At 36.0% G+C, this 26,304-nt stretch overlaps 2 protein-coding genes across 2 annotated transcripts; both read left to right on the forward strand.

Annotated features, from left to right (window-relative positions):
- Positions 1-277: 277 nt before the first annotated feature.
- LOC142844993 (olfactory receptor 4K3-like) lies at positions 278-1,207 on the forward strand. Its single transcript, XM_075963758.1, has one exon. The coding sequence runs from the start codon at positions 281-283 to the stop codon at positions 1,205-1,207; it is 927 nt and encodes a 308-aa protein (XP_075819873.1). The 5' UTR covers positions 278-280.
- A 24,155-nt stretch (positions 1,208-25,362) lies between these two features.
- On the forward strand, positions 25,363-26,304 carry LOC142844994 (olfactory receptor 4K3-like). Its single transcript, XM_075963759.1, has one exon. The coding sequence runs from the start codon at positions 25,366-25,368 to the stop codon at positions 26,302-26,304; it is 939 nt and encodes a 312-aa protein (XP_075819874.1). The 5' UTR covers positions 25,363-25,365.

Genomic DNA, 26,304 nt, shown 5'->3' on the forward strand with positions numbered 1-26,304 from the left:
TTTTTGCTGCTCTCTCGTAGAGGGATTTCCCGATTGAGCATGTGGATAACTGTCGCACCTGATGCTTCTCTTCGTGGGGAGTTGCTCTTGGCTCATTAGCTTTCACTTGGGCAGCAGTGTCACCCCTGTTTGCCTTAGATTCCTCTTTACATTTATGTCTTTCCATCCAGGTAAGTTTCAAAGTTAATAAACAGTTCTACAAAAGAAGTAATCTTCCTATTATGACGAAATCTTAATTTTTCTTAAATTGTAGGCCGCTTCTGAGGACTCACTGAGTGAAATGGATGGGGGCAATCAGTCTGTGGTGTCAGAATTTATGCTTTTGGGACTTACCAACTCTAAGAATCTTCAGGTCATACTCTTTGTGCTATTTTTCATACTTTATCTGCTCATCTTGTTTGGAAATATCGTCATCCTTGTTTTAATCACCACTGACCCCCATCTCCATTCTCCCATGTACTTCTTCTTGGCCAACCTGTCCTTTGTTGACTTATGTCTTTCTTCAAACACCACTCCTAAAATGATATCAGATTTTCTCAGAGAATACAAGACCATCTCCTTTGCAGGCTGCATTTTCCAGATTTTCTTTTCTCATTGTGTTGGTGCAGTGGAGATGGTGCTGTTGGTGGTAATGGCTTATGACCGCTATGTGGCCATCTGTAAACCACTCCACTACTTCACCATTATGAACCTGAAAAGATGCACTGGGTTGGTGTTGATTTCTTGGACTACTGGCCTTATACATGGCATAAGTTACTTGGCAGTGGTTTTGCAGCTACCTTTTTGTGGTCCCAAGGAAGTAGACAGTTTCTTTTGTGATATGCCATTGGTGATCAAGCTAGCCTGCATAGATTATCATGATTTAAATACTTTAATGCATGCTGACTGTGGGATTGTGGCTGTAACCTGCTTCATTCTATTGCTGATTTCATATACATATATCCTAATCACTGTTGGCCAGAGCTCTAAATCTGGTGTATCTAAGGCTCTGTCCACATGCAGTGCCCACATCACGGTGGTAATGATCTTCTTTCTGCCTTGCATCTTCATCTATGTGTGGCCCCTCAGTATTACCTGGTTGGACAAATTTCTTGCTGTGTTTTACTCCTTTTTTACACCACTACTAAACCCAGCCATTTATACATTGAGAAATAAAGAGATGAAAAATGCTATGAAAAGATTCATAGGCAAATTCTTGGGACTCTAAGGATATTCACAATATTCAGAAACATGCACTAATTGCTTCACACCATGAGATTGACTCTATGAAATATATTTAAAACCAACAAATACAGTTTATATTGACATTTTATACCAATCTTTTAATATGGATACAATTTAACATTTTAAAATATATGACATTTATTCATCAATCAGCAGAACACTGTTAATTCTTTTTCTTAAATTATAAATATAAACCTTTTCCACACAGGAAAGCCATCAAAGTATTCTTCTATGGTTTTAATAAATTTTAGCTTAACATTTTTGAGCAACCCCATATATTTATCTAAACAAATAAAATCTTAATAAATGTTACTTGAATATAATTCTGTATAACACCATATGCCCGTTAAATGTTTTTCTAATTTCATGATTATAAATTCTAATGGTGAACTTGAATTTTCCTAAAATATTTCGCCTGTAATATGTAACTATTTCTCCTTAGCCGGGAAATATCAAAGAATATATACTTGATACTGTCTTCCTTTTTAATAATCACATTACATAATATTTTGGTTTTGTTATTTTGTAGAAAAAAAAAACAAGAAGTTTTAAGATAGTTAATAAGTTTGGTATTTCCACCCAAAGAGAAGAAAGTGTCATTTTTAAATTTTAACCATTTTGTGAATGTTTAAATGTAGTAATGTTTCAACTTATTATGGTCATTATTACCTTAGTGAGTCTCACCCTGGACAATATTTTTTAAAGGAAAAGTCTTTATTTTATTATTATTATTTAAAAGTAACATGTTGTCAGTTTTCTATAGACTTAAATATACTTATAAGCTGGGAGATGATTATATATTTACTTAAGCTACATATTAAAATTGATTATTTTCTCATGCAATATATACTTATTACAGTTTCCTTTCTCTTTACTTCTGGTTCCTCTCACCTTCTTGCCTATTGGGATTCCCCTCACTGTCTGTCTTTCATTAGAAAAGAGCAGGTTTTAAGTGATAACAATAACATAAAATAAAATAGAAGATAAAAAAATTCATTATATTGAAGATGGACACTGCAAAGCAACAGAAGAAAAAGAGACCTAAGAGAAAGCAGTAACATCAGCGATCCCCTCATTCACACACTCAGGAGTCCCATAAAACTTCTAAGCTGAAAGCTACATTTATATGAAGAGGGTATGGCACTAAATCATGAAAGCCCTGTGCTTGCTGCTTTAGTCTTTGTTAGTTCATGTAAGTTTTTTCTCGATTTATTTAGAGGACCTTGTGCTCCTAGTGTCCTTCATTCCCTCTGGTTCTACAATGTTTCACCACTCATTTTTTTATATTTGATCTCTGAGGGAAAAAGTTTGATAGAGATATTCCATTTAGAGCTTTATATTTCAAAATATCTCTTTGTATAATGTCTGATTGTGGGTCTCTGTATTTGTTCCCATCTAATGCATGATGAAGCTTTCCCAGTAATATTTGAATGAGGCAATAATCTATGAGACTAGAGGAATGTCATTAGGATTCAATCATTTTATAATTTTTTTTTGAATATGCACATTTTTGTGTTGTTCTCTAAGCTGTCTGGTCTCTGGTTCTTTTATAGATATGAGTTTTCATCTTGTGGGGAGAACTTTAAGTCAATTTAGACATTCATTGTTTTCTCCCACAAGTTTTGTGGCACCATACCATTAGCATAATTTGGCAAACAGTAGACAGTATAAAACAAAGTTTATTTATTTATTTATTTATTTCCATGTTTGTTTGTTTTAAGCCAGGGTTTCTCTGTAGCTTTGGAGCCTGTTCTGGAACTAGTTGTATACCAGGCTGGCTTCAAACTCACAGAGTTCTACCTGCCTCTATTTCCTGAAAGATGAGCTAAAGACATGTATCACCATGCCTAGCTACTTTATTGCTTTTTAAAAGGACTTTCCCTATACTTATTCTTTTCTCTATCAAGCCTTCATATATTTTTAAACACACTGTAAAATGTTTAGAAACTTCTTCTTCTGAATCTGATTTTACTATATATCTCCATGGTTTCTTGACTGCATGAGTCTTAAATTGCTAAGTGATATATATAGCTAGGATAACAGTGAGGCTTTAGTGGCTGGCTTTGCTCCATTCCTTAACATTTTAAGAGTATAGCTTCATGGTGAAGGTACTGGCAGGAACCCACCTAATTCATCTGGTAGGACATTGGACTCCTGTTCCCAGGATCATGGATTTGATCCTCATGTTGATTGCCAAATGGAGCACAATTAATAAAAATGTAGACACTGATTATGGTGTTCAATATGAAGACCAAAACAGCAAAGTAGCCAGTCACTGGCTTTTTCTTCTATCTCAGTATAAAATTGGTTTTCCTACCTCCAGGAAACCTCAGAATGAGACTAAGACTGAGAGCTATCTCCTCCTGATTTATAATCCTCTCTAGTTCTAGGATTAAGGGCATATACCACTACCACCTGCTTTTTATGGCAACTTAGTGTGACTACTGGGATTAAAAATGTGTGTAACTGCAGCCTAGTCTGTAATGCTGACCAGTGTGGCTGTTTTACTTTTCTGATCCTCAGGCAAGATTTAGTTATTAAAATACAATTTAAATGCCACTACAAATCTAACACCCTGAGAAAAACACCTAAAAAAATTGATAAAGGTAGAACAGAATTGACAGAGAGACCCTCTGAGCTGCATATGTGTACACACATGAGCACACACATATATGTATATATGTACATTTATACATGCACATATACCACCATAGCACACACTAACTCACAAGCATAGATAAGTATAGCTAAATTATTTTTAAAAACATAATGGGGACTAAGTATGTTGCCAGATATTTCAAACGTAGCAATATCACATGCAAGTATGGAGGACAATGAAATCCATGAATTATGTGATGAAGAAATGAAATAGATTTTTCATACATTGGGAAATTATGTTCCCAGCATGGATTTTGTTCTAGTCATATCTCACACATTTACAAATTGTCTCCTAACTATGCATTTGAGTTACTTTGTTTATATTAAGACAATAACAAACTAGGCAACAGCATGCTTCTTCTTCATTCTCTTTGGTGAAGTGAATAATTTTGAAAAGTTGACTAACACTATCAATGCTGGGCTAACGAACAAAGGGTTTTCCTTGTCTTTATATTTTCACAAATTTTCTGCACTAAGTATTACTATTAACAGAGAAATCCCTCAGAGATGTCCAAGATAATTATTTCCAAGGTTCTCATTATATCCAGAATACAAAACAGCTGACATGGTTCACCCATGGGACAATGTCAGGAAGTGAAGATTGGTCAGGCTCAAAGGAAGACTGTTTTTACACAACATGAATGTGTTCATAAGCACACATCAGATGGGAAGAAAGTGTGACCAAAGAGAAAACTATAATTTTGGTAAGTCATCTCTCTGATAGTCTTCTGTTACGAAGTTCTCCATCTACTTCTAGTTATCCCTTTTTACCAATACCCAATGTGTTTACTGAGAACTGTTTCTTTGTTCTATGTTATCTTTGGAGGCCAGTTAATATGATTTTTCCCATCTCTCATGTTTTTCTCCTATTTATGTCTACATCATAAGATCATCATTCTTTATCAGATAATCCATAAGAGCTTTATCCAACTACCATTGTATGATTATTCCCTTCAACTTAACAAGACCAAACATTTTAAAATCAGAGTGAATATATAACTTTCAGCATAGAAATAGTAAAGATGACAACAAATCAAATGAGAATAGAGGTAATACATGGTCATTAGAGAACCCAAATTGAAAAACAAAATACTGAAAATTAATGACTCCAAGAAGGAGAGTTAGCTGCTTCCAGAGATGAGCTCCTTAATTTGTTTTCAAATGTAGAGTGTTCAGCCCTATATTAGGATGCAATAATAAAATTGGGCAGGTCATGTGTATATATTTGTGTACACAAGTATATATATATATATATATAATTACCAAAAAAATGCTATCAACTGTAGCGGTGGTACTGGAAGGGTTTAGTGAGGGTATTTGGGAGAAATTTGAGGGAGGAAAGGAAGTGATATTATGTATTTGCATTAAAAATTAAAATTAACCTTATACACTAACAAACAAAACAGACATACAATAACACAATTGCACACAATCTGCTAGGAAAACTAACTTAAAGCTACTAAATTATCACCCTTTAAATCCTTATTATCTATCACTTGGTGTCTATTAAGTTCTATAAATATGACTATATCCAATAATACTTAAAGAAGTATAAATATTGAGATTATTGCAAAGTTTAGCACTTTGATAGAAGGGCAATTAGTATAGAAAAACTTTGCACATAGAAGAAAATAAATATCTTGTTGCTGGTCTCTAAAAAATATAATTAAGATTGTCTCCCTTCATTAAATATTGTTCATGTAATAGCCAACATTAGAATTGACTTTGAGTTAAACAAAAAATTATAGTTACACTTTAATAGAATAATGTATGTCATTGGGTCTTCTAAAATACTAATTGGTCCTGGGCAAGAGAAGAGAATTGTGAAATGGTTGTTATGTTCCTGAAAGGAAATTAGCCTGTCAAATATCTTTTATATCTGCTTATCTCATAGTTAATGAACAGGTCTGTTTGACCTTAGGAAAGTATAAGTAGCAAGTATCTTAAATAAAGTCACACATATACACACATATTTCATAGCAAAGGTATGTATTACCTAAAGTAATATATAAATATGTATATATATTTGTCACACATATATTTTATGTTTGTATGCTTGAATATTTTATACAAAGAGCTGAACTGAATAAAGAATTCATGAAGAAATAACTTTATGAATGATGCTGTTTAAAAATACACTAGAAAATATGATAAAGGGAGGCAATTCATGTATCATCATACTCTGCAGACTAGAAATATTTAATGATTCCCATGTGTATATTTTCTTCTACATGTTGGCTACAGGTTACATTGAGTGTGTAGTATTTTTAAGTTATTGTAGTGTCTGACAGCATTTTTACTAATATCTCATATATCATCTAGAAATAAAATATACTGAGTAACATCTAAAAAGAGTTTTGATGAACCATCATCGCAGAATGTATCATAAATCAGATATAAGATATTTTACACCCACAGATATATAATGTATTAGTGTCATACATCTGTAATACTAGAAAAGTTAATTTAAATGACCTTACTTAATGATGTGGTAGTCCCCTCTTGATGCTGTGAATATCATTGGTGAATAAAGAAATTGCCTTGGCCTGTTGATAGGGAAGATAGGTAGGCAGGGAAACTAAACCAAATGCTGGGAGAAGGAATGTGGAGAGAGAGAAACCAAGTAGCCCCATTGGAGACAGATGCTGGAACTTTAGCTGGTAAGCCACAGCCTCATGGCAATACACAGATAAATAGAGATGGGTTAAATTAATATGTAAGTGTTAGCCAATAAAAAGCTAGAGCTAATGGGAAAAGCTGTGATTTAAATAATACACTTCTGTGTGACTGTTTTGGGAGTCTGAGATGACGGGAAACAAACTAGCACCCCCCCCCCTTCAACAAATTGATGCCAACGTGGCAAACTAAAATCCACATAAAACCTGAGAGGCCTGGGAATGGAATTTTAGACACACACACACAAAAAACCAGAGTTTAGCTACATTTTTTTTTGTCTCTAATGGGCCTACCTTGCTGGAGTTGTGCTGTAACTCTTTCAAGAGAGGTCTTTCTGATTCAGTGGTAGCAGAAAAAAGCCACGATTTTAAAATAGTGGCTTCCTGGCTGTGGGCTGTGCTATTAGCACAAACTCTGATACTTTCAGGAGGCTGAGCATTTAAAAGAATTGTGCTACAACTTGCTTAATGACAACATAGACTGGCTGTGTGCCTAAAAATGCTGCAATGCACATGGCTCTCAGAGACAGCAAAGAGCTCAACCATTCTAGACTGCAGAGCAAGCTGGAAGTACTGAATTTGACCTAGCAATAATACAGCTTATGTTTTTAAGAAGCACTTAGCATTTTAAGAAGTACTCCTTGACAGTAATGAATTACAAATACAAAACAAGACAAATTCAGATGGAAAAGACCTTTAATTGTGCGGTAGTGTTGGATAAATATATGTAGGTTTGAGAAAGAGAAGAAAAAGAGTATAGAGATTTTAAAAGAAGTAAATAATTTTAAAAATTAAAATAAAGTTTTTAAAGAGACAGAGTACAGAATTCATAAATTAGAGTAAAGACAATAAAATAAATATTAAAAGCAATAGAGTAAGAAAAGCCATATAAAGATAGAATATACATAGAGTCTGGATTATGTATATTATTGTATTTTCTTTGAATTTTTGAATGTGAAGGAGCTAAGTACAGAGAGACAGTTCATTGTATGGGCTGCTAAGCTAAGCCAGCATGTATATTATAAAGGTATCTTAATTTCAGAATATGGATCTAAGGATATGTTGTTTTGGAAATGAGGTTCTTCTTTTGTTTCTACAGAGGATGAGAACCTGTGGATTAATTTCAGGATAATGTGGTTTGTTGGACCAAGACCCCCTGAAAGGTTGCCGTGAACACCTACAAAAGAAAATAATTCACACAACAAATGGCAGGAGGCAGTTTGGACAGACAAATGCCCACTTCCCAAATATTGTATATAAATGTTTGTTTACATTTAAGGGGGACATGATATAGAGATTTGCATTGGTATGGATCTTGATTTATTGATACAAATTTAAGGTTAATTTTGTTGTACTGTGTATGTGTATTTCTGATTGTGATTAAATTATGTTTGTCCAGCTCATTTAAAAATGTAATGTATAATTAAGAAATTAGGTTGATAGGTAATCATCTATAATAGTCAACCTTCTAGTCATGCTTGTTAGGTTTTCTAGGTATATAGAGAATTGTTTCAATTAGATTGGTGTTCTTCAAACCTTTCAAAGCCCCACAGAATATAGCATACGAATATTTCAAGAAGTTAGGACTTTTATGACAGTGAGACACATCTGTTCCTGGCAGCACCAATTACATCAAGAGGAAGATGGGCATCAAAGAGGATCTTCATCTGTTAGCCATTTAGGCAAAAAACTACTCTTGTCTGGACGGCTTGGTGGTACACTGTGTGAACTAGACATGAAGGACCCACACAGAAATAACTGCTGAACTTATGTAAAGGTGAGATGGTCCTTTGGATATCCTGTTTCATGAAAGAGTGTGCTAGACATTCTTCAGGATACAGAAAAAATGTGGCTGACAAACTGCCAATATAGGCTGGAACTGTCTTTGAAATTTTCTGCTTCATGGAGAAGTCTGCTGGATACTATGGGCCTGTAGGGTAAAGATGGATGCCCCAATGGTACAGAGGAACTTTGGGTGACTGTTCAGGAAGTGAGATGTTTCTGCCAATTCCAGAGTTTTGGAAGTTGCTTACAATGTACTTCATTTTTATTTAAGTAATATTATATCCTTCTGGAGTCTTTGATGGAGTTGAAGAATAGATAGTAATAATATAGTTTTCCTTAGTTATGATAAAAGATAAAGTAGATATTAATATTGTAACTATAATTTTTATTTGTTACCTGTAATATGCAATATGTTATTTTACTACGTTAATGTTTAAACCTTCCTTTTTATTTAAACAGAAAAGGGGTGGTGATGTGGGATTCCCCTCTGTATGCTGTGAGTACCATTGGTGAATAAAAAATGCTGTTGATAGGGCAGAACATAGGTAGGCAGGAAAAACTAAAATGAATGCTGGGAGAAGGAAGGCAGAGAGAGAGAGAGAGAAAGAGAGAGAGAGAGAGAGAGAGAGAGAGAGAGAGAGAGAGAGAGAGAGAGAGAGAGAGAATCCATGTAACCCCACTAGAGACAGATGGCAGAACTTTGGCAGGTAAGGCACAGCCTTATGGCAATACACAGATTAATAGAGATGGGTTAAATTAATATGTAAGAGTTAGGCAATAAGAAACTTGAGCTAATGAGCCAAGCATCGATTTAAATAACACAATTTTTGTGTGATTATTTCAGAGCTGCAGGGCAGCCAGAAACAACCAAGTGGCCTGCTTGCAACATGATACTTGGTTCTATTTTGGAGTAGAGGTCAAAGTGATAGTCTGAAACGGCTCTGAAGAGCAATGCCCTTGCTCTCTGAGAAGTCAATTCCTTTCATTTGTGGCAGAGTTCTATCATGACTTCCTGAACGTATACGAAACAAAAAAAAAAAAATAAGTGAGATCATGTTAAAGAAGACAGGGGACTCCAGGCTGAATCAAGCATACACAAAGATAAAACAGAACTAAGAAATGTTAAGAGCTGAAGATGGTGTCTTCCTCACGGAGGAGCACATAGTATATTATCTAATACCAAATGGTCAACTCTTACAATATATATATATATATATATATATATATATATATATATATATATATATATATGTAACAGTGTTCAGACTAAGCAGGTTATATTTAGGTATATGCATATATTCAGAAAGTAGTAACTACTGAAAACAGAGGCTATGAATTTGAAAGAGAGCATGAAATAGTCTATTATATTTTTTTTCTGAAATAGTAGGAAAGAGGTAATAATGGAACCGAATTATAATCTGAAAAAACAAAGAAATAATTAAAATAAAATAAAACAAAAAGTTGTCCTGGAAATTTTCAGGTTAATCAGAAGCTTCCATGTAAAAAATCAAAATTATCAAGAAACAGAAACACTTTGCTGTATATCAGTGTATTTTCCTTAGATATTTGGTAAATCTTTGCAAGGCACATGTGTTTACTTTTATGCTATCATGCTGCTATAACAATAGATGAGTTGTTACCCATGTCTTCTAAATTTTGTTGTTTTTTATGTTTACTCCACATTTCTGGTCCTTAAAAAACAGGACTGTCAAATAGTTCTGATGATAGCATTGTTCACCTGATGTATTCCTCCCTCCTAGAGATTTCAAAGGATAAAGGATGATAACACCCACGTGTTGAGAATCACTAAATGTGGGAGAAAAGGAAGAAATTTAATCCATCATCCAGCTTAGTACTATCTTACATCAGCATAAGCACCCTGTTTGTGATTTGAGATGAAAATTGATGGTCACTGAAAGTATAATGTCACAATCATCTAAGGCTGACAAAGAACAGCTCTGCTTATATGTTTATGTAATTTATTCTTTTCTTTAAAACAACAAAGATAATTGGTAGATATGTGATATATTGAGAAAATATATTGTTGATAGATTGATAATATATGACTTATTATTCATGTAAAGAAACTAAAATAGTATCTGTTGATGCAACTTCAGATCAACATTTTTCTCTAGTGCTAAGAATGAACTAAACGTGACTTTCAGAGTTCAGATTTGAGTACATGTTGCCTTGTTCTTTGGTAACTTCACTCCTATGGATTTTTCAGTGATATTTTGTTTATCAGATTAGTTGAATAACTAAAACCAAAGATATAAATTTATTAATAAATGTGAACCTGGTTTAATATTTCTATCTGATATTTGTGTATATCTTAAATGGCATTCTGTATGCTTCCTCCCTTAGGTCCTGAGACTTTCCAATTATCTACTTCAGACTTTTAAGCAGAAATTTTAATTTATTTAAGTCACTGATATTATATGACAAATTCTCAGTGAAATCATTATACATGCTTCCAAAAATGGTAACATCGGGTCTGACCATTTTTAATGATCATGAATGCAATTTCTGTATTTAAACCCCATTTCTGTTAAAAAAATATCATGATTGCTAGTAATAAATTCAGACGACACACTTTTATTTTTTACATGGTGTCCTGCCTTTTTGCTGCTCTCTTGTAGAGGGATTTCCCGATTGAGCATGTGGATAACTGTCGCACCTGATGCTTCTCTTCGTGGGGAGTTGCTCTTGGCTCATTTGCTTTCTCTTGGGCAGCAGTGTCACCCCTGTTTGCCTTAGATTCCTCTTTACATTTATGTCTTTCCATCCAGGTAAGTTTCAAAGTTAATAAACAGTTCTACAAAAGAAGTAATCTTCCTATTATGACTAAATTTAATCTTTCTAAATTTGTAGGCCACTTGTGAGGATGCATTGAGTGAATGAATGGGGGCAATCAATCTGTGATGTGAGAATTTATGCTTTTGGGACTTACCAACTCTAAGAATCTTCAGGTCACACTCTTTTTGATGTTTTGGATGCCTTTGTGTGGCCCCAAGGAAGTAGACAGTTTCTTTTGTAATATGCCATTGGTTATCAAGCTAGCCTGCATGGATTACCATGATTTAAACACTTTAATGAATGCTGAATGTGGGGTTAGGGCTGTAACCTGCTTCACTCTGTTGTTCATTTCCTACACATATATCCTAATCTCTGTTGGTCAGAGCTCTAAATCTGGTGCATCTAAGGCTCTGTCCACATGCAGTGCCCACATCATGGTGGTGATGATCTTCTTTTGTCTTGCATCTTCATCCATGTATGGCCTCTAGGTATTACCTGGTTGGACAAGTATTTTGCTTTGTTTTACTCTGCTTTTACACTTCTGCTAAACTCAGCCATTTATACATTGAGAAATAAAGAGACAAAAAAATGCTATAAAAAGTTTCATAGGCATATTCCTAAAATATCTTCATAATATTTAGAAACCTGTTTTAATTGCTTAACACCATGAGATTGACTCTATGAGATATATTTAAAACCAACAAATATGGTTTATATTAAAAATTTATACCAACATTTAAATATAGTTATAAATTAACATTTTTAAAAGTATGAAATTTATTCATCAATCAGCAGAACTTTATGAATTCCTTATCTTAAATTCTAAATATGAAAATTTTTCACATAGTAATGCCATCAAATTATTCTTTTATGTTTTCAAAAATTTTTGCTTAATATTTTTCATCAAGCCCATATATTTGTTATCTTAGGAATAAAATCTTAGTAACTGTTACCTAAATATGATTCTGTATTATACCACATGCTCACTAATTGTTTTTCTATTTTCATGATCATAACTTCTAATGGTGAACTTGAATTTTCCTAAAATATTTGCTCTTGTAATATTTAATTACTTCTCCTTAGCTGGAAAATATCAAATATATACTTATTACAGTTTTCTTTCTCTTTACTTGTGTTTTTCTCTCACTTCTTGCCTATCTGGATCTCCTGTCTTTCTGTCTCTCATTAGAAAAGAGCAAGTTTTAAGTAATAACAACAAAATAAAATAGAATAGAATAAAATATAAGATAAAATGAAATTCATTACATTGAAGTTGTGCACGGCAAAGCAACAGAAGAAAAAGGGACCTAAGAGAAGGCACTACAATCAGAGATCCTCTCATTCACATACTCAGGAGTCCTATAAAACTTCTGAGCTGAAAGCTATATTTATATGCAGCGGACTTGGCACAAACTCATGAAACCCTTGTGCTTGCTGTTTTAGTCTTTGTGAGTTCATATAAGATTTTTCTTGGTTGATTTAGAAAATCTTTTTTTCCCTAGTATCCTCTGTTCCCTCTGGTTGTTACACAATTTCTCCATTTATTTTTCTATAGTTTTTGAGCTTTGAGGGAAAAGATATGAAGAAGATATTCCATTTAGAGCTGTATATTTCAAAATCTCTCTCTTTGTATAGCATCTGATTGTGGGTCCCTGTATTTGGTTCCATCTACTGCATGATGAAGCTTTTCCAGTTATGTTTGAATAAGGCAATGATCTTTGAGACTAGAGGAATATCATTAGGATTCAACCATTTTATCATTTTTTAATCTGCACTTAGTTTTGTCTTGGTCTCTTGGTTTCCTGGTCTTTAATTCTTTGTTGATTATAAGTTTCATCTTGTGGAGAGAACTTTAAGTCAAATTAGATATTCATAGTTTTCTTCCATAAGTTTTTTAAAAAATATTTGTTTATTATGTATACAATATTCTGTGTGTGTGTATGCCTGCAGGCCAGAAGAGGGCACCAAACCTCATTACAGATGGTTGTGAGCCACCATGTGGTTGCTGAGAATTGAACTCAAGACCTTTGGAAGAGCAGGCAATGCTCTTAACATCTGAGTCATCTCTCCGGCCCCTACTTCCATAAGTTTTATGGCACCATTGCTTAAGCACATTTTTGCAACCAATACAGAGTATAAATCAAAGATTATTTTTAAGAGACATGATTTCTCTATTGTTTTGGAGCCTCTCCTGGAGCTAGTTTTTGTATAGCAAGCTGGCTTTGAATTCATAGAGTTCAACCTGCCTCTGCCTCCTGAAAGATGGACTTAAAGACATGCACCACCATGCCCAGCTACTTTATTGCTTTATAAGAGGACTTTCTCTATTTTTTTTTAATTTTCTCTCTCAAGCCTACATATATATATATATATATATATATATATATATATATATACATATATATATATTCTTTTTTCTTTTTTTTATTGATAAAAGGAGAATAAAAAAAATTTCCATCTCCTCCGAGCCTCCCCTTTCCCTCCTCCTCCTCCCACTCTTATCCCCCTCCTCCCACCCTTCTCCCCCTCCCCCACTCCTCTCCCCCTCCCTCTCCAGTCCAAAGAGCAGTCAGGGTTCCCTGCCCAGTGGTAAGTCCTAGGTCCTCCCCCCACCGCCCATATCAAGGAAGGTGAACATCCAAACTGGCTAGGCTCCAACCAAGCCAGCACATTAAGTAGGATCAAAACCCCATGCCATTGTCCTTGGCGTCTCATCAGCCCTCATTGTTCGCCATGTTCAGAGAGTCCAGTTTTATCCCATGCTTTTTTTGGTAATAGTCCAGCTGGCCTTGGTGAGCTCCCAGTAGATCAGCTCCACTGTCTCAGTGGGTGGGTGCACCCCTCGTGGTCCCGACTTCTTTGCTCATGTTCTCCTTCCTTCTGCTCCTCATTGGGACCTTGGGATCTCAGTCCATTGCTCCAGTGTGGGTCTCTGTCTCTATCTCCATCCATCACCAGATGAAGGTTCTATGATGATATGCAAGATATTCGTCAGTATTGCTCTAGGATAGGGTCATTTCAGGTTCCCTATCCTCAGCTGCCCAAGGAACTAACTGGGGACCTCAGCTTGGGCACCTGGGCGCCCCTCTAGGGTCAAGTCTCTTGCCCACCCTAAAGTGGCTCCCTTAACTAAGAATTGTGCTTCCATACTCCCCTATCCAACCTTCCTTTATCCCGATCCTCCTGTTTCCCCAAGTCCCCCCCTCCTTACCTTCTACCTTTTTTATCCCCATCTCCCCTTACCCCCATCCCACCCCACCCCCAAGATCTCAATTTTCTCCCCGGCAATTTTGTCTACTTCCCTTAGCCAAGAGGATAACTATATGTTTTTCCTTGGGTTCACCTTCTTACTTACCTTCTTTAGGTTCACCTATTGTAGACTCTGTGACCCCTATTTATGGCTAGAAACCAATTATGAGTGAGTACATCCCATGATCATCTTTTTGGGTCTGGGATACCTCACTTAGGATACTGTTTTCTATTTCCATCCATTTGCATGCAAAATTCGAGAAGTCATTGTTTTTTACCGCAGCGTAGTTCTCTAGTGTGTATAAATTCCATACTTTATTCATCCATTCTTCTATTGAAGGGCATCTAGGTTGTTTCCAGGTTCTGGCTATTACAAATAATACTGCTATGAACATAGTTGAACAAATGCTTTTGTCATATGATAGAGCATCTCTTGGGTATATTCCCAAGAGTGGCATTGCTGGGTCCAGGGGTAGGTTGATCCCGAATTTCCTGAGAAACCGAAACACTGACGTCCACAGTGGTTGCACAAGATGGCATTCCCACCAGCAATGGATGAGGGTACCCCGTCCTCCAAAGCCTCTCCAGCAAAGGCTATCCTTGGTGTTTTTGACTTTAGCCATTCTGACAGGTGTAAGATGATATCTCAAAGTTGTTTTGATTTGCATTTCCCCAATTGCTAAGGAAGTTGAGCACGACCTTAAGTGTCTTTTGGCCATTTGAACTTCTTCTGTTGAGAATTCTCTGTTCAGATCAGTGCCCCATTTTTTAATTGGGTTAATTAGCCTTTTAAAGTCTAGTTTCTTGAGTTCTCTATATATTTTGGAGATCAGACCTTTGTCTGTTGCGGGGTTGGTGAAGATCTTCTCCCAGTCAGTAGGTTGCCTTTTTGTCTTAGTGACAGTGTCCTTTGCTTTATAGAAGCTTCTCAGTTTAAGTAGGTCCCATTTATTCAATGTTGCCCTTAATGTCTGTGCTTCTGGGGTTACACCTAAAAAGCGATCACCTGTGCCCATCTGTTGTAGGGTATTTCCCACTTTCTCTTCTATCAGGTTCAGTGTTTTCGGGCTGATAATGAGGTCTTTAATCCATTTGGACTTGAGTTTTGTGCACGGTGATAGATATGGATCTATTTTCATTCTTCTACAGGTTGATATCCAGTTGTGCCAGCACCATTTGTTGAAGATGCTTTCTTTCTTCCATTGTATACTTTTAGCTCCTTTATCTAAAATGAGGTGTTCGTAGGTTTGTGGGATAAAATCCGGGTCTTCTATACGATTCCATTGGTCGACTTCTCTGTTTTTATGCCAGTACCACCTGTTTTCATTACTGTAGCTCTGTAATAGAGTTTGAAGTTAGGGATGGTAATGCCTCCAGAGGATCCTTTATTGTGTAGGATTGTTTTGGCTATCCTGGGTTTTTTGTTTTTCCATATAAAGTTGATTATTGTCCTCTCCAGATCTGTGAAGAATTTTGATGGGATCTTGATGGGGATTGCATTGAATCTATAAATTGCCTTTGGTAGAATTGCCATTTTTACTATGTTGATCCTCCCAATCCAAGAGCAAGGGATGTCCATCCATTTTTTGGTATCCTCTTCAATTTCTTTCTTCAATGCCTTAAAGTTCTTGTCAAATAGATCTTTCACTTCCTTGGTTAGATTTACCCCAAGATATTTTATGCTGTTTGTGGCTATCATGAATGGAGAAGCTTCTCTGATTTCCCTCTCTGCTTCCATATCCTTTGTGTATAAGAGGGCGACTGATTTTTTGGAGTTGATCTTGTATCCTGCCACATTACTAAAGCTGTTTATTAGCTGTAAAAGTTCTTTGGTGGAATTTTGGGGTCGCTTAAGTACACTATCATATTATCTGCAAATAACGAAAGTTTAACTTCTTCCTTTCTGATTCGAATCCCCTTGATCCCATTATGTTGTCTTATTGCTCTTGCTAGAACTTCAAGCACTATATTGAAGAGGTATGGAGAGAGTGTACAGCCTTGTCGTGTTCCTGAGTTAAGCGGGATGGCTATGAGTTTCTCTTCGTTTAATTTGATGTTAGCTGTCGGCTTGCTGTATATTGCTTTTATTATATTTAGGTATGACCCTTGTATCCCTAATCTCTCCAAGACTTTTAACATAAATGGATGTTGAATTTTGTCAAATGCCTTTTTAGCATCTAATGAAATGATCATATGGTTTTTTTCTTTCAGTTTATTTATATGCTGGATTACATTGATAGATTTTCGTATGTTGAACCAGCCCTGCATCTCAGGAATGAAGCCTACTTGATCATAATGGATAATTGTTCGGATGTGTTCTTGGATCCGGTTTGCCAGTATTTTGTTTAGGATTTTTGCGTCGATATTCATGAGTGAGATCGGCCTGTAATTCTCTTTCCTGGTTGAGTCTTTGTGTGGTTTTGGTATCAGAGTAACTGTAGCTTCATAAAAGGAATTTGGTAATTTCCCTTCTGTTTCTGTATTGTGGAATACATTAAGGAGTATTGGCATTAGGTCTTCTTGGAATTCTGGTAGAATTCCACATTGAAACCATCTGGCCCTGGCTTTTTTTGGTAGGGAGGTTTTTGATAACAGCTTCTAATTCTTCGCGACTGTCAGGTCTGTTTAGATTGTTCACCTGGTCCTGGTTTAATTTTGGTAAATGGTATTTATCTAAAAATGTGTCTATTTCTTTTACATTTTCCAGTTTTGTGGCATACAGGCTTTTGTAGTAAGATCTAATGATTCTCTGAATTTCCTCTGTGTTTGTGGTTATGTTCCCCCTTTTCATTTCTGATCTTATTAATTTGCAAATTTTCTCTCTGCCGTTTGACTAGTTTGGATAGGGGTTTGTCAATCTTGTTGATTTTCTCCAAGAACCAGCTTTTTGATTGACTGATTCTTTGATTGTTTTCTGTGTTTCTATTTTGTTGATTTCAGCCCTCAGTTTGATTTTTTCCAGTCTCCTACTCCTCCTAGGTGAGTCTGCTTCTTTTTTTTCTAGAGCTTTCAGGTGGGCTGTTAAGTCTCCAATGTGAGCTTTCTCTGTTTTCTTTAAGTGGGCACTTAGTGTTATGAACTTTCCTCTTAGGACTGCTTTCATAGCGTCCCATAAGTTCGAGTATGTTGTTTCTTTATTTTCATTGAATTCAAGGAAGACTTTAATTTCTTTCTTTATTTCTTCCTTAATCCAGGTATGGATCAGTAGTTGACTGTTCAGTTTCCCTGAGTTTGTAGGCCTTCTGGGGGTAGCATTGCTGTTGAATTCTAACTTTAATCCATGGTGATCTGATAAGACACAGGTGGTTAGTGATATTTTTTTTGTAATTGTGTAAGTTATCTTTGTTGCCCAGTATGTAGTCAATTTTTGAGAAGGTTCCATGAGCTGTCGAGAAAAAGGTATATTCTTTCCTCTTTGGGTGGAATAATCTATAGATGTCTGTTAAGTCCATTTGCTTCATTACCTCCATTAATTCTCTAATTTCTCTGTTAGGTTTCTGTCTGATTGACCTGTCCATTGGTGAGAGAGGAGTGTTGAAGTCTCCTACTATTAGTGTGTGCGGTTTGATGGCTGCCTTGAATTTTAGCAATGTTTCTTTTACGTACATGGGTGCTTTTATATTAGGGGCATAGATATTCAGGATTGAGACTTCTTCCTGATGAATTGTTCCTGTTATGAGTATAAAATGTCCCTCTCCATCTCTTCTGATTGATTTAAGTTTGATGTCAACTTTGTTAGAAATTAGTATGGCCACACCTGCTTGTTTCTTAGGTCCATTTGCTTGATAAGCCTTTTCCCAGCCCTTTACTCTGAGTAGGTGCCTGTCTTTGTGGTTGAGGTGTGTTTCTTGTAGACAGCAGAATGTTGGATCATGTTTTTATATCCAATCTCTTAGCCTGTGCCTTTTTATAGGTGAGTTGAGCCCATTGACATTAAGTGATATTAATAACCAGTGGTTGCTAACTCCGGTCACTTTTTTAGTAGTAGGGTTTGTGTGTTTCCCTTTTTTGAGTTGCGCTGGTGAAGGGTCTCTAGATATCTGAGTTATTGTGGTCATTGTTGGACTCCTTGGTTAGTGATTTTCCTTCTATTATTTTCTGTAAGGCTGGATTTGTGGCTATGTATTGTGTAAATTTGTTTTTATCCTGGAAAATTTTGTTTTCTCCATTGATAGTGAACGAAAGCTTGGCTGGATATAGTAGTCTGGGCTTGCATCCATGGTCTCTTAGTTTTTGCAGTACATCTATCCAGGACCTTCTGGCTTTCATGGTTTCCATAGAGAAGTCAGGTGTAAGTCTGATAGGTTTACCTGTATAAGTAACTTGGCCTTTTTCCTTTGCAGCTCTTAATATTCTTTCTTTATTCTGTATATTTTGTGTTTTGATTATTATATGGCGAGGGGATTTTTTTTTTTTTTGAATTAGCCTATTTGGTGTTCTGTATGCTTCTTGAACCTTCATAGGTACATCCTTCTTCAGGTTGGGAAAGTTTTCTTCTATAATTTTATTAAGTATATTTTCTGGACCGTTGAGCTGTACTTCTCCTTCTTCTACTCCAATTATTCTTAGGTTTGGTCTTTTTATTGTGTCCCATATTTCCTGAATGTTTTGTGATGAGAGTTTGTTGGACTTGCTATTTTCTTTGATCAGTGCGTTTATTTTCTCTATGTTATCCTCAGAATCTGAGATTCTTTCTTCTATCTCTTGTATTCTGCTGGTTATGCTTGTTTCTGTAGTCTCTATTCGTTTACCTAGATTTTCCATGTCCAGCCGGCCCTCTGTTTGTGTTTTCTTCTTTGCCTCCATTTCAGTTTTCAAGTCATGAACTGTTTCCATTATCTGCTTGATTGTTTTTCCTTGGTTTCCTAGGGTATCATTCACTGATTTACTCAATTCCTCGAACTTTCTGTTATACTTCTCATCCATTTCTATAAGGGCGTTTTTTATATGCTGTTTAAGGGTGTCAATCACTTTCATGAAGTCAGTTTTTTCTACTTCTTCTTGATTAAGGTGATCATGTCCTCCTGTTGTGAGGTTGCTGGCTTCTGGTGGTTTCGTGTTGTTCTTCAGATTGTTGGGTTAATTCTTGCATTGGCATCTCCCCATCTCTTTCTCCCAATACTCTCCTATGGATCTTCTTTTATAGGATCAGGTCTTCTTGCCCACTGATGTGCCTTCCCAGTGATGTATCTCCCCAGTGATGTTTCTCCTGGTGTCCAGATTGGATCTCCTTGCTGCTTGGTTAGCGCAAACAAAGGGCCCACCTTGCTTGCTGCAGGCAGGCTATGGAGACAAAGGAGCTACCGCCCTCCCCTTTTCCCTACGCTTTGGGTTCGGTCCCAGTGCCCAAGCAGGCTGAGCTGGGAGGTGCTATGCTGCCAAAGAAGGGAGGGAGGGAGACGGGGGGGGGGGGGGGAGGGGGATCTGGATGTAAGCTGGATGGGATAGGAAGAGAGAGGAGGTATCGGGCAGTATAGCCCCGTAGGATGACCAGGAAGTGTAGGCTGGCTGTTCCTGGGTGCCGCAGTACTCACTCACCACAATGCTGTTTCACTTGGTGCCCAGATCGAAACTCCGTGCTGCTTTGTTAGCTTGCAAACAAAGGGCCCACCCTGCTTGCTGCAGGCAGGCTATGGGGACAAAGGAGCTACCGCCCTCCCCTTTTCCCTATGCTTCGGAGAGGGAGGGAGGGAGACAGGGGGTAGGGGGATCTGGAAGGAAGCTGGATGGGATAGGAAGAGAGAGCAGCCTACATATATTTTAAGCACACTGTAAAACTGTATAGAAACTTTTTCTTCTAAATCTATCTTTACTGTATATCTCTATGGTTTCCTGACTTCATGAGTCTTAAACTTCTAAGTGATATGCCTAGTATTAAAGGTGAGGCTTTAGTGGCTGGCCTCACCCCATTTTTTAAATTATTTAGAGTATTGCTTCCTGATGAAGGTACTGGCAGGAGCTCATCTAGCTCAGCTGGTAGAACATTGGACTCCTGTTTCTAGGGTCATGGGTTTGAGCCCCATGTTGGATGCCAAATTGAAGCACAATTAATAAAAATGCAGAAATTGATATTGGTGTTCAATCTGAAGACCAGAAAATTAAAGGAGCTGGTCACTATCTCTTTCTTCTATCTCAGTCCAAAATTGGTAATCCTGCCTCCAGGGAACCTCAGAATGAGACAGAGACTAAGAGCTATCCCCTCTTGTTTTATAATTCTCTCTAGTTTTGGAATTAGGGGCATGCACCACTACCACCTTGTTTCTATGGCACTTTAGTGTTGCTACTGTGATTAAAGGTGTGTGGTATTGTGGCTACTGTGATTAAAGGTGAGTGTCATTGCTACCTAGCCTGTAAGGCTGGCCAGTATGGCTGTTTTACTTTTTTGATCCTCAGGCAAGATTTATTCATTAAAATAAAAATTAAATGCCAATACAAATCTGACAACCTGAGAGCAACCTGCAGAAAATTGATAAAGGTAGAAGAACAGAATTGACACAGATACCTTCTGAACTGCATGTGTGTGTCTGTTTGTGTGCATATATCTATATCTATATGTTTTTATATATGTACACATATACATGCTCATACACTATAGCACAAACTCACTCACATGCATACATGATAAGTATAGCTAAATTATTTAAAAAACATAATGGGGCCTAAAATATCTTTTCTGTTATTTCCAACCTAGCAATGTCACATGCAAGTATAAAGCACAATGTAATACATCAGTTATGATGAAGACTTGGAACTAAGTTGCCATGCATTAGGAAATTGTGTTCAGAGTATGGATTTTGGTCTAGTTATATCTCACACTTTAAAAAAAGTATCTCATAACTATGCATTTGGGTTACTTTGTTTATATTGATACAGTAATAGACTAGGAAGTAACATGCTTCTTCATCCTCACTGTTGAAGTGAATAACTTTGAAAAGTTGACAAACGTTACCAAGGCTGGGCTGACTAACAGAGGGTCTTATTTGTCTTTCTATTATCACAAATTTGCAACATTCAGTATCACTCTTCACAGAGAAATCCCTCAGAGATGTCCAAGATAATTATTTCCAAGGTTCTCATGTTGTTCAGAACACAGAACAACTGACATGGTTCACCCATGGGACAATGTCAGGAAGTGAAGATTGGTCAGGCTCAAAGGAAGACTGTTTTTACATAATATGAATGTCTTCAAAAGCACACATCAGATGGGAAGAAAGTGTGACCAAAGAGAAAATTATGATTTTGGTAAGTCAACTCTCTGATAGTCTTCTGTTAGGAACTTCTCCATCTATTCCTAGTTATCTCTTTTGACCAATACCCAATGTGTTTGGCTTAGAACTGTTTCTTTGTTCTATGTCATCTTTGGAGGCCAGTTAATGTGATTTTTTCTCATTTCTCATATTTATATTCTATTTATGTATACATCAGAAGATCATTCTTTTTCAGATAATCCATAACAGCTGTATCCAACTACCACTGTACAAATATTCCCTTCTACTTAACAAGACCAAACATTTTTAAATCAGAGTGAATATATAATTTTTAGCATAGAAATAAATAGTAAAGATGCCAACAAGTCAAATGAGAATAGAGCTAATACATGGTCATTATAGAACCCAAATTAAAAATAAATTGTGAAAACAAAAGACTCCAGGAAGAAGGAGGGCTAGCAGCTCCCAGAGATGAGCTCCTTAAATGCAGAGAGGTCAGCCCTGAATCCGCATTCAATAGTAAACTTATACTAAACCAGTTATGTGTATGTATTTGCGGATACAAATACATACACACACCCACACACATACACGGTGTGTGTGTGGGTGTGTGTGTGTAAGAATAATTACAAAAGAAAAATGCTATCAGCTACAGTTTTGCTGCTGGAAGAGTTTAGGGAGGATAGTTGGGAGGAATTTGTAGGAGGAAGGGAGTGAAGAAAGTACTGCAATTATATTTCAATTAAAAGCATAGTTAAAAATTAAATAGCACAATCCCCTGAAAACAAAACAAACAGACAGAAACACAATAGCAACCTATCTGCCACCAAAAAAAACTTAGAAACTACTAAAATGTCACTCTTTACATCATTATCATCTGTCACTTGATATCTATTAAGTTCTATAAATATGACTATATCCATAAATACTTAAATAAATATAAGTATTGAGATTATTACAAAGTTCAGCACTTTGATAGAAGGGCAATCAATATAGAAATACATTACTCCCAGAATAAAATAAATAGCACTAAATTAAACATAAAAGTCACAGTGACATTTTAATAGAATATTGTATGTTTTTCGATCTTCTAAAATACTGATAGATCTTGGGTAAGGTAAGGAATGGTGAAATGGTTGTTATGGTCCTGAAAGGAAATTAGCATGTCAAATATCTTATATATTTGCCTATCTCATAGTTACCAAACAGGTATGTATGACCTTAGGAAACCATATGTAGTAAGTATTTCAAAGAAACTTTACACACTTACATTTGTATTTCACAATAAAGGTATGAATTCCCTGAACTAAATGAATAACTATGTATGTATATATCACACACATATGTTTTATATGTGTGTACGCTTACATATTTTAAACAAAGTGCTCATTTGAACAAAGAAATAATTTCCTATAAGCTTAAGATCCATAATGCTTAATAATACACTAGAAAATATGAAAAGGTAGTAAACACATGCATTATTGTTCTCTAGATACTGCAACAACTTAGTGATTCTCATGTGTTTATTTTCTTGTACATATTTACCACAGGTTATATTGAGTGTGTGATATTTTTAAGCCATTGTAGAATCTGGCACCATTGTTACTATTGGCTCATTCATGATAAAGAAATAAAATAACCTGAGTACCATTACTTAAAGAGTTTTGATTAATCATGGTCACCAGATCATATCATCAATCAGATATAAAATATTTTACATCAATAGATGTATGATGTAGTGGTGTCACAGATCTATAATATTAGAGGAGGCATTTTAAAAGTCATTGCATGAAACTTGGTTCTACAATGCATCAGCTGTCAAAAGTAGTCTGACACCGCTCGGAAAAGAAATGAGCTTGCTCTCTTAGACAGTAATTCATTTGTGGCACAATTCTATCATGACTGCCTGAGCGTGTGCAGAACACATACAGTAACAGAGAACATATTAAAGGGGACTCCAGGATGACTCAATATACAAAGAAAAAAGGCAACTAAGAAATGTTAAGAGTTGGAGAAATAGTCTTCTTCAGGGAGGAGCATAAAAGTAGGTTATCTAATACCAAATAGTCACCTCTTACAGCTTATATATACAAGTAACTTTATTCAGATGAGCAGGTTATATTTAAGTATAAGCATATATTCATGAAGTAGTAACTACTTAGAAAAGAGGCTATGAATTTGAGAGAGCATGGAGTAGATCTATTTTATTATCTATAGGAAATAGAGGAAGGGGTTAGTTATGTATATAAATTATAATCTAAAAATCAAAGAAATAATTAAAATAAAACAAAACAAAAAGTTGTCCTGGAAATATTCAGGTTGACCAGAAGTGTCCATGTGAAAAATCAAAATTATCAAGGCACACAAACTTTTTGCTGTATATTAGTGTATTTTCTTTAGACATTTGGTAAATCTTTGTAAGGCACATTTGTTTAGATTTCTGCTATCATGTTGCTATAGCACATAGGTGTGTTGTTACCTGATGCCTTCAGAATTTCCTTGTTTTTATCCTTATGCCACTTTTCTGAGTCCTCAGAAAACAGGACTCAGAAAACAGAAAGTAGTTCTGATGTAACATGTGGGATCTCATTGTTCACCTGCTGTATTCCTCCCACCTAGAAACTTCAAAGGATAAAGGATGATAAGACCCACAAATTGAGAATCACTAAGTGTAGGAGAAAAGGGAGAAATATTATCAACCACTCAGCTTAATATTATGGATTAGATCACTATAAGCATGTCGTCTGTGATTTGTGATGAAAACTGATGATCACTGAAAGTATAATGTCACACTCATCCAGGCTGACAAAGTACAGCTCTGCTTACATGTTTATGTAATTTATTCTCTTCTTTAAAAAAGCAAAGATAATTGGTATATAAGTGATATATTGAGAAAATATACTGTTGATTGATTTATGGTAGTGACTTATTCATATAATGACACTACAATATTTTAACATCTAAGGATTCTCAACATCTGTTGATACACTTCAGATCAACATTTTTCTCTAGTGCTAAGAATGAACTAAACGTGACATTCAGAGCTCAGATTTGAACACATGTTGCCTTGTTCTTTGGAAACACCACTCCTATGAATTTTGCAATAATATTTTGTTAAACAGTTTAGTTGACTAAATAAAGTGAAAGATACATACTTATTAATAAATAACCTGAGTCAATATATTTATCTGGTATTTATGCGTATCTTATATGGCATTCTGTATGCTTTCTCCTGGAGGTGCTGAGGTTTTTCAATTCTCTACTTCAGACTTTTAAGCTAAACTTTTATATTTATTTATGTCATAGATATTATTTTACTGATTCTCAATGAAATCATCATACATGCTTCCAATAAGGGTAGCATCCTATCTGACCATTTGTACTGGCCTTCAAGGCAATTTCTGTGTTTAAACCCCATTACTGTTACTGAATATCTTGCTTGCTAGTGATAAATTCTGACCACACACATTTATTTTTCACATTGTTGACTGGCTTTTTCACTGCACTCCTGTAGAAAAATTTCCTGTTAGAACATGTGGATAACAGTCGCACCTGATGCCTCTCTTCATGGGAGTTGCTCTTGGCTCATTAGCTTTCACTTGATAGCAGGGTCACTCATATTTCCCTTACATTTCTCTTTACATATGTATTTCTATTCAAGTAAGCTTCAAACTGAATGTTAAGTTCTACAAAAGTATTAACCTTCCTATTATGCCTAATTCTTAATCTTTCTTAACTTGTAGGTCACTTCTGAGGACTCATTGAATAAGATGGATGGGTGCAATCAGTCTGTGGTGTCAGAATTTATGCTTTTGGGACTTACCAACTCTAAGAATCTTCAGGTCATACTCTTTGTGATATTTTTCGTACTTTATCTGCTCATCGTGTCTGGAAATATTGTCATCCTTGTTTTAATCACCACTGACCCCCATCTCCATTCTCCCATGTACTTCTTGTTGGCCAACCTGTCCTTTATTGACATGTGTCTTTCCTCAAACACCACTCCTAAGATGATATCAGACTTTCTCAGAGAATACAAGACCATCTCCTTTGCAGGCTGCATGTTTCAGGTTTTCTTCTCCCATTGCATTGCTGGAGGAGAGATGGTACTATTGGTGGTAATGGCTTATGACCGCTATGTGGCTATCTGTAAACCACTCCATTATTTCACCATTATGAACTTGAAAAGATGCACTGGGTTGGTGTTGATATCTTGGACTACTGGCTTTATACATGGCATGAGTTACTTGGCAGTGGTTGTGCAGATGCCTTTTTGTGGTCCCAAGGAAGTAGACAGTTTCTTTTGTGATATGCCATTGGTGATCAAGCTAGCCTGCATAGATTACCATGATTTAAATACGTTAATGAATGCTGAATGTGGGGTTGTAGCTGTAACCTGCTTCACTCTGTTGCTTATTTCCTACACATATATCCTAATCTCTGTTGGCCAGAGCTCTAAATCTGGTGTATCTAAGGCTCTGTCCACATGCAGTGCCCACATAACAGTGGTGATGATCTTCTTTCTTCCTTGCATGTTCATCTATGTGTGGCCCCTCAGTATTACCTGGTTGGACAAATTTCTTGCTGTGTTTTACTCTGTTTTTACACCTCTACTAAACCCAGCCATTTATACATTGAGAAATAAAGAAATAAAAAATGCTATGAAAAGGTTCATAGGCAAATGCTTGGGTCCTAAAGGATATTCATAA

This window comes from Microtus pennsylvanicus, chromosome 2 (assembly GCF_037038515.1).
Source record: "Microtus pennsylvanicus isolate mMicPen1 chromosome 2, mMicPen1.hap1, whole genome shotgun sequence".
NCBI classification, from domain to species: Eukaryota; Metazoa; Chordata; class Mammalia; order Rodentia; family Cricetidae; genus Microtus; species Microtus pennsylvanicus.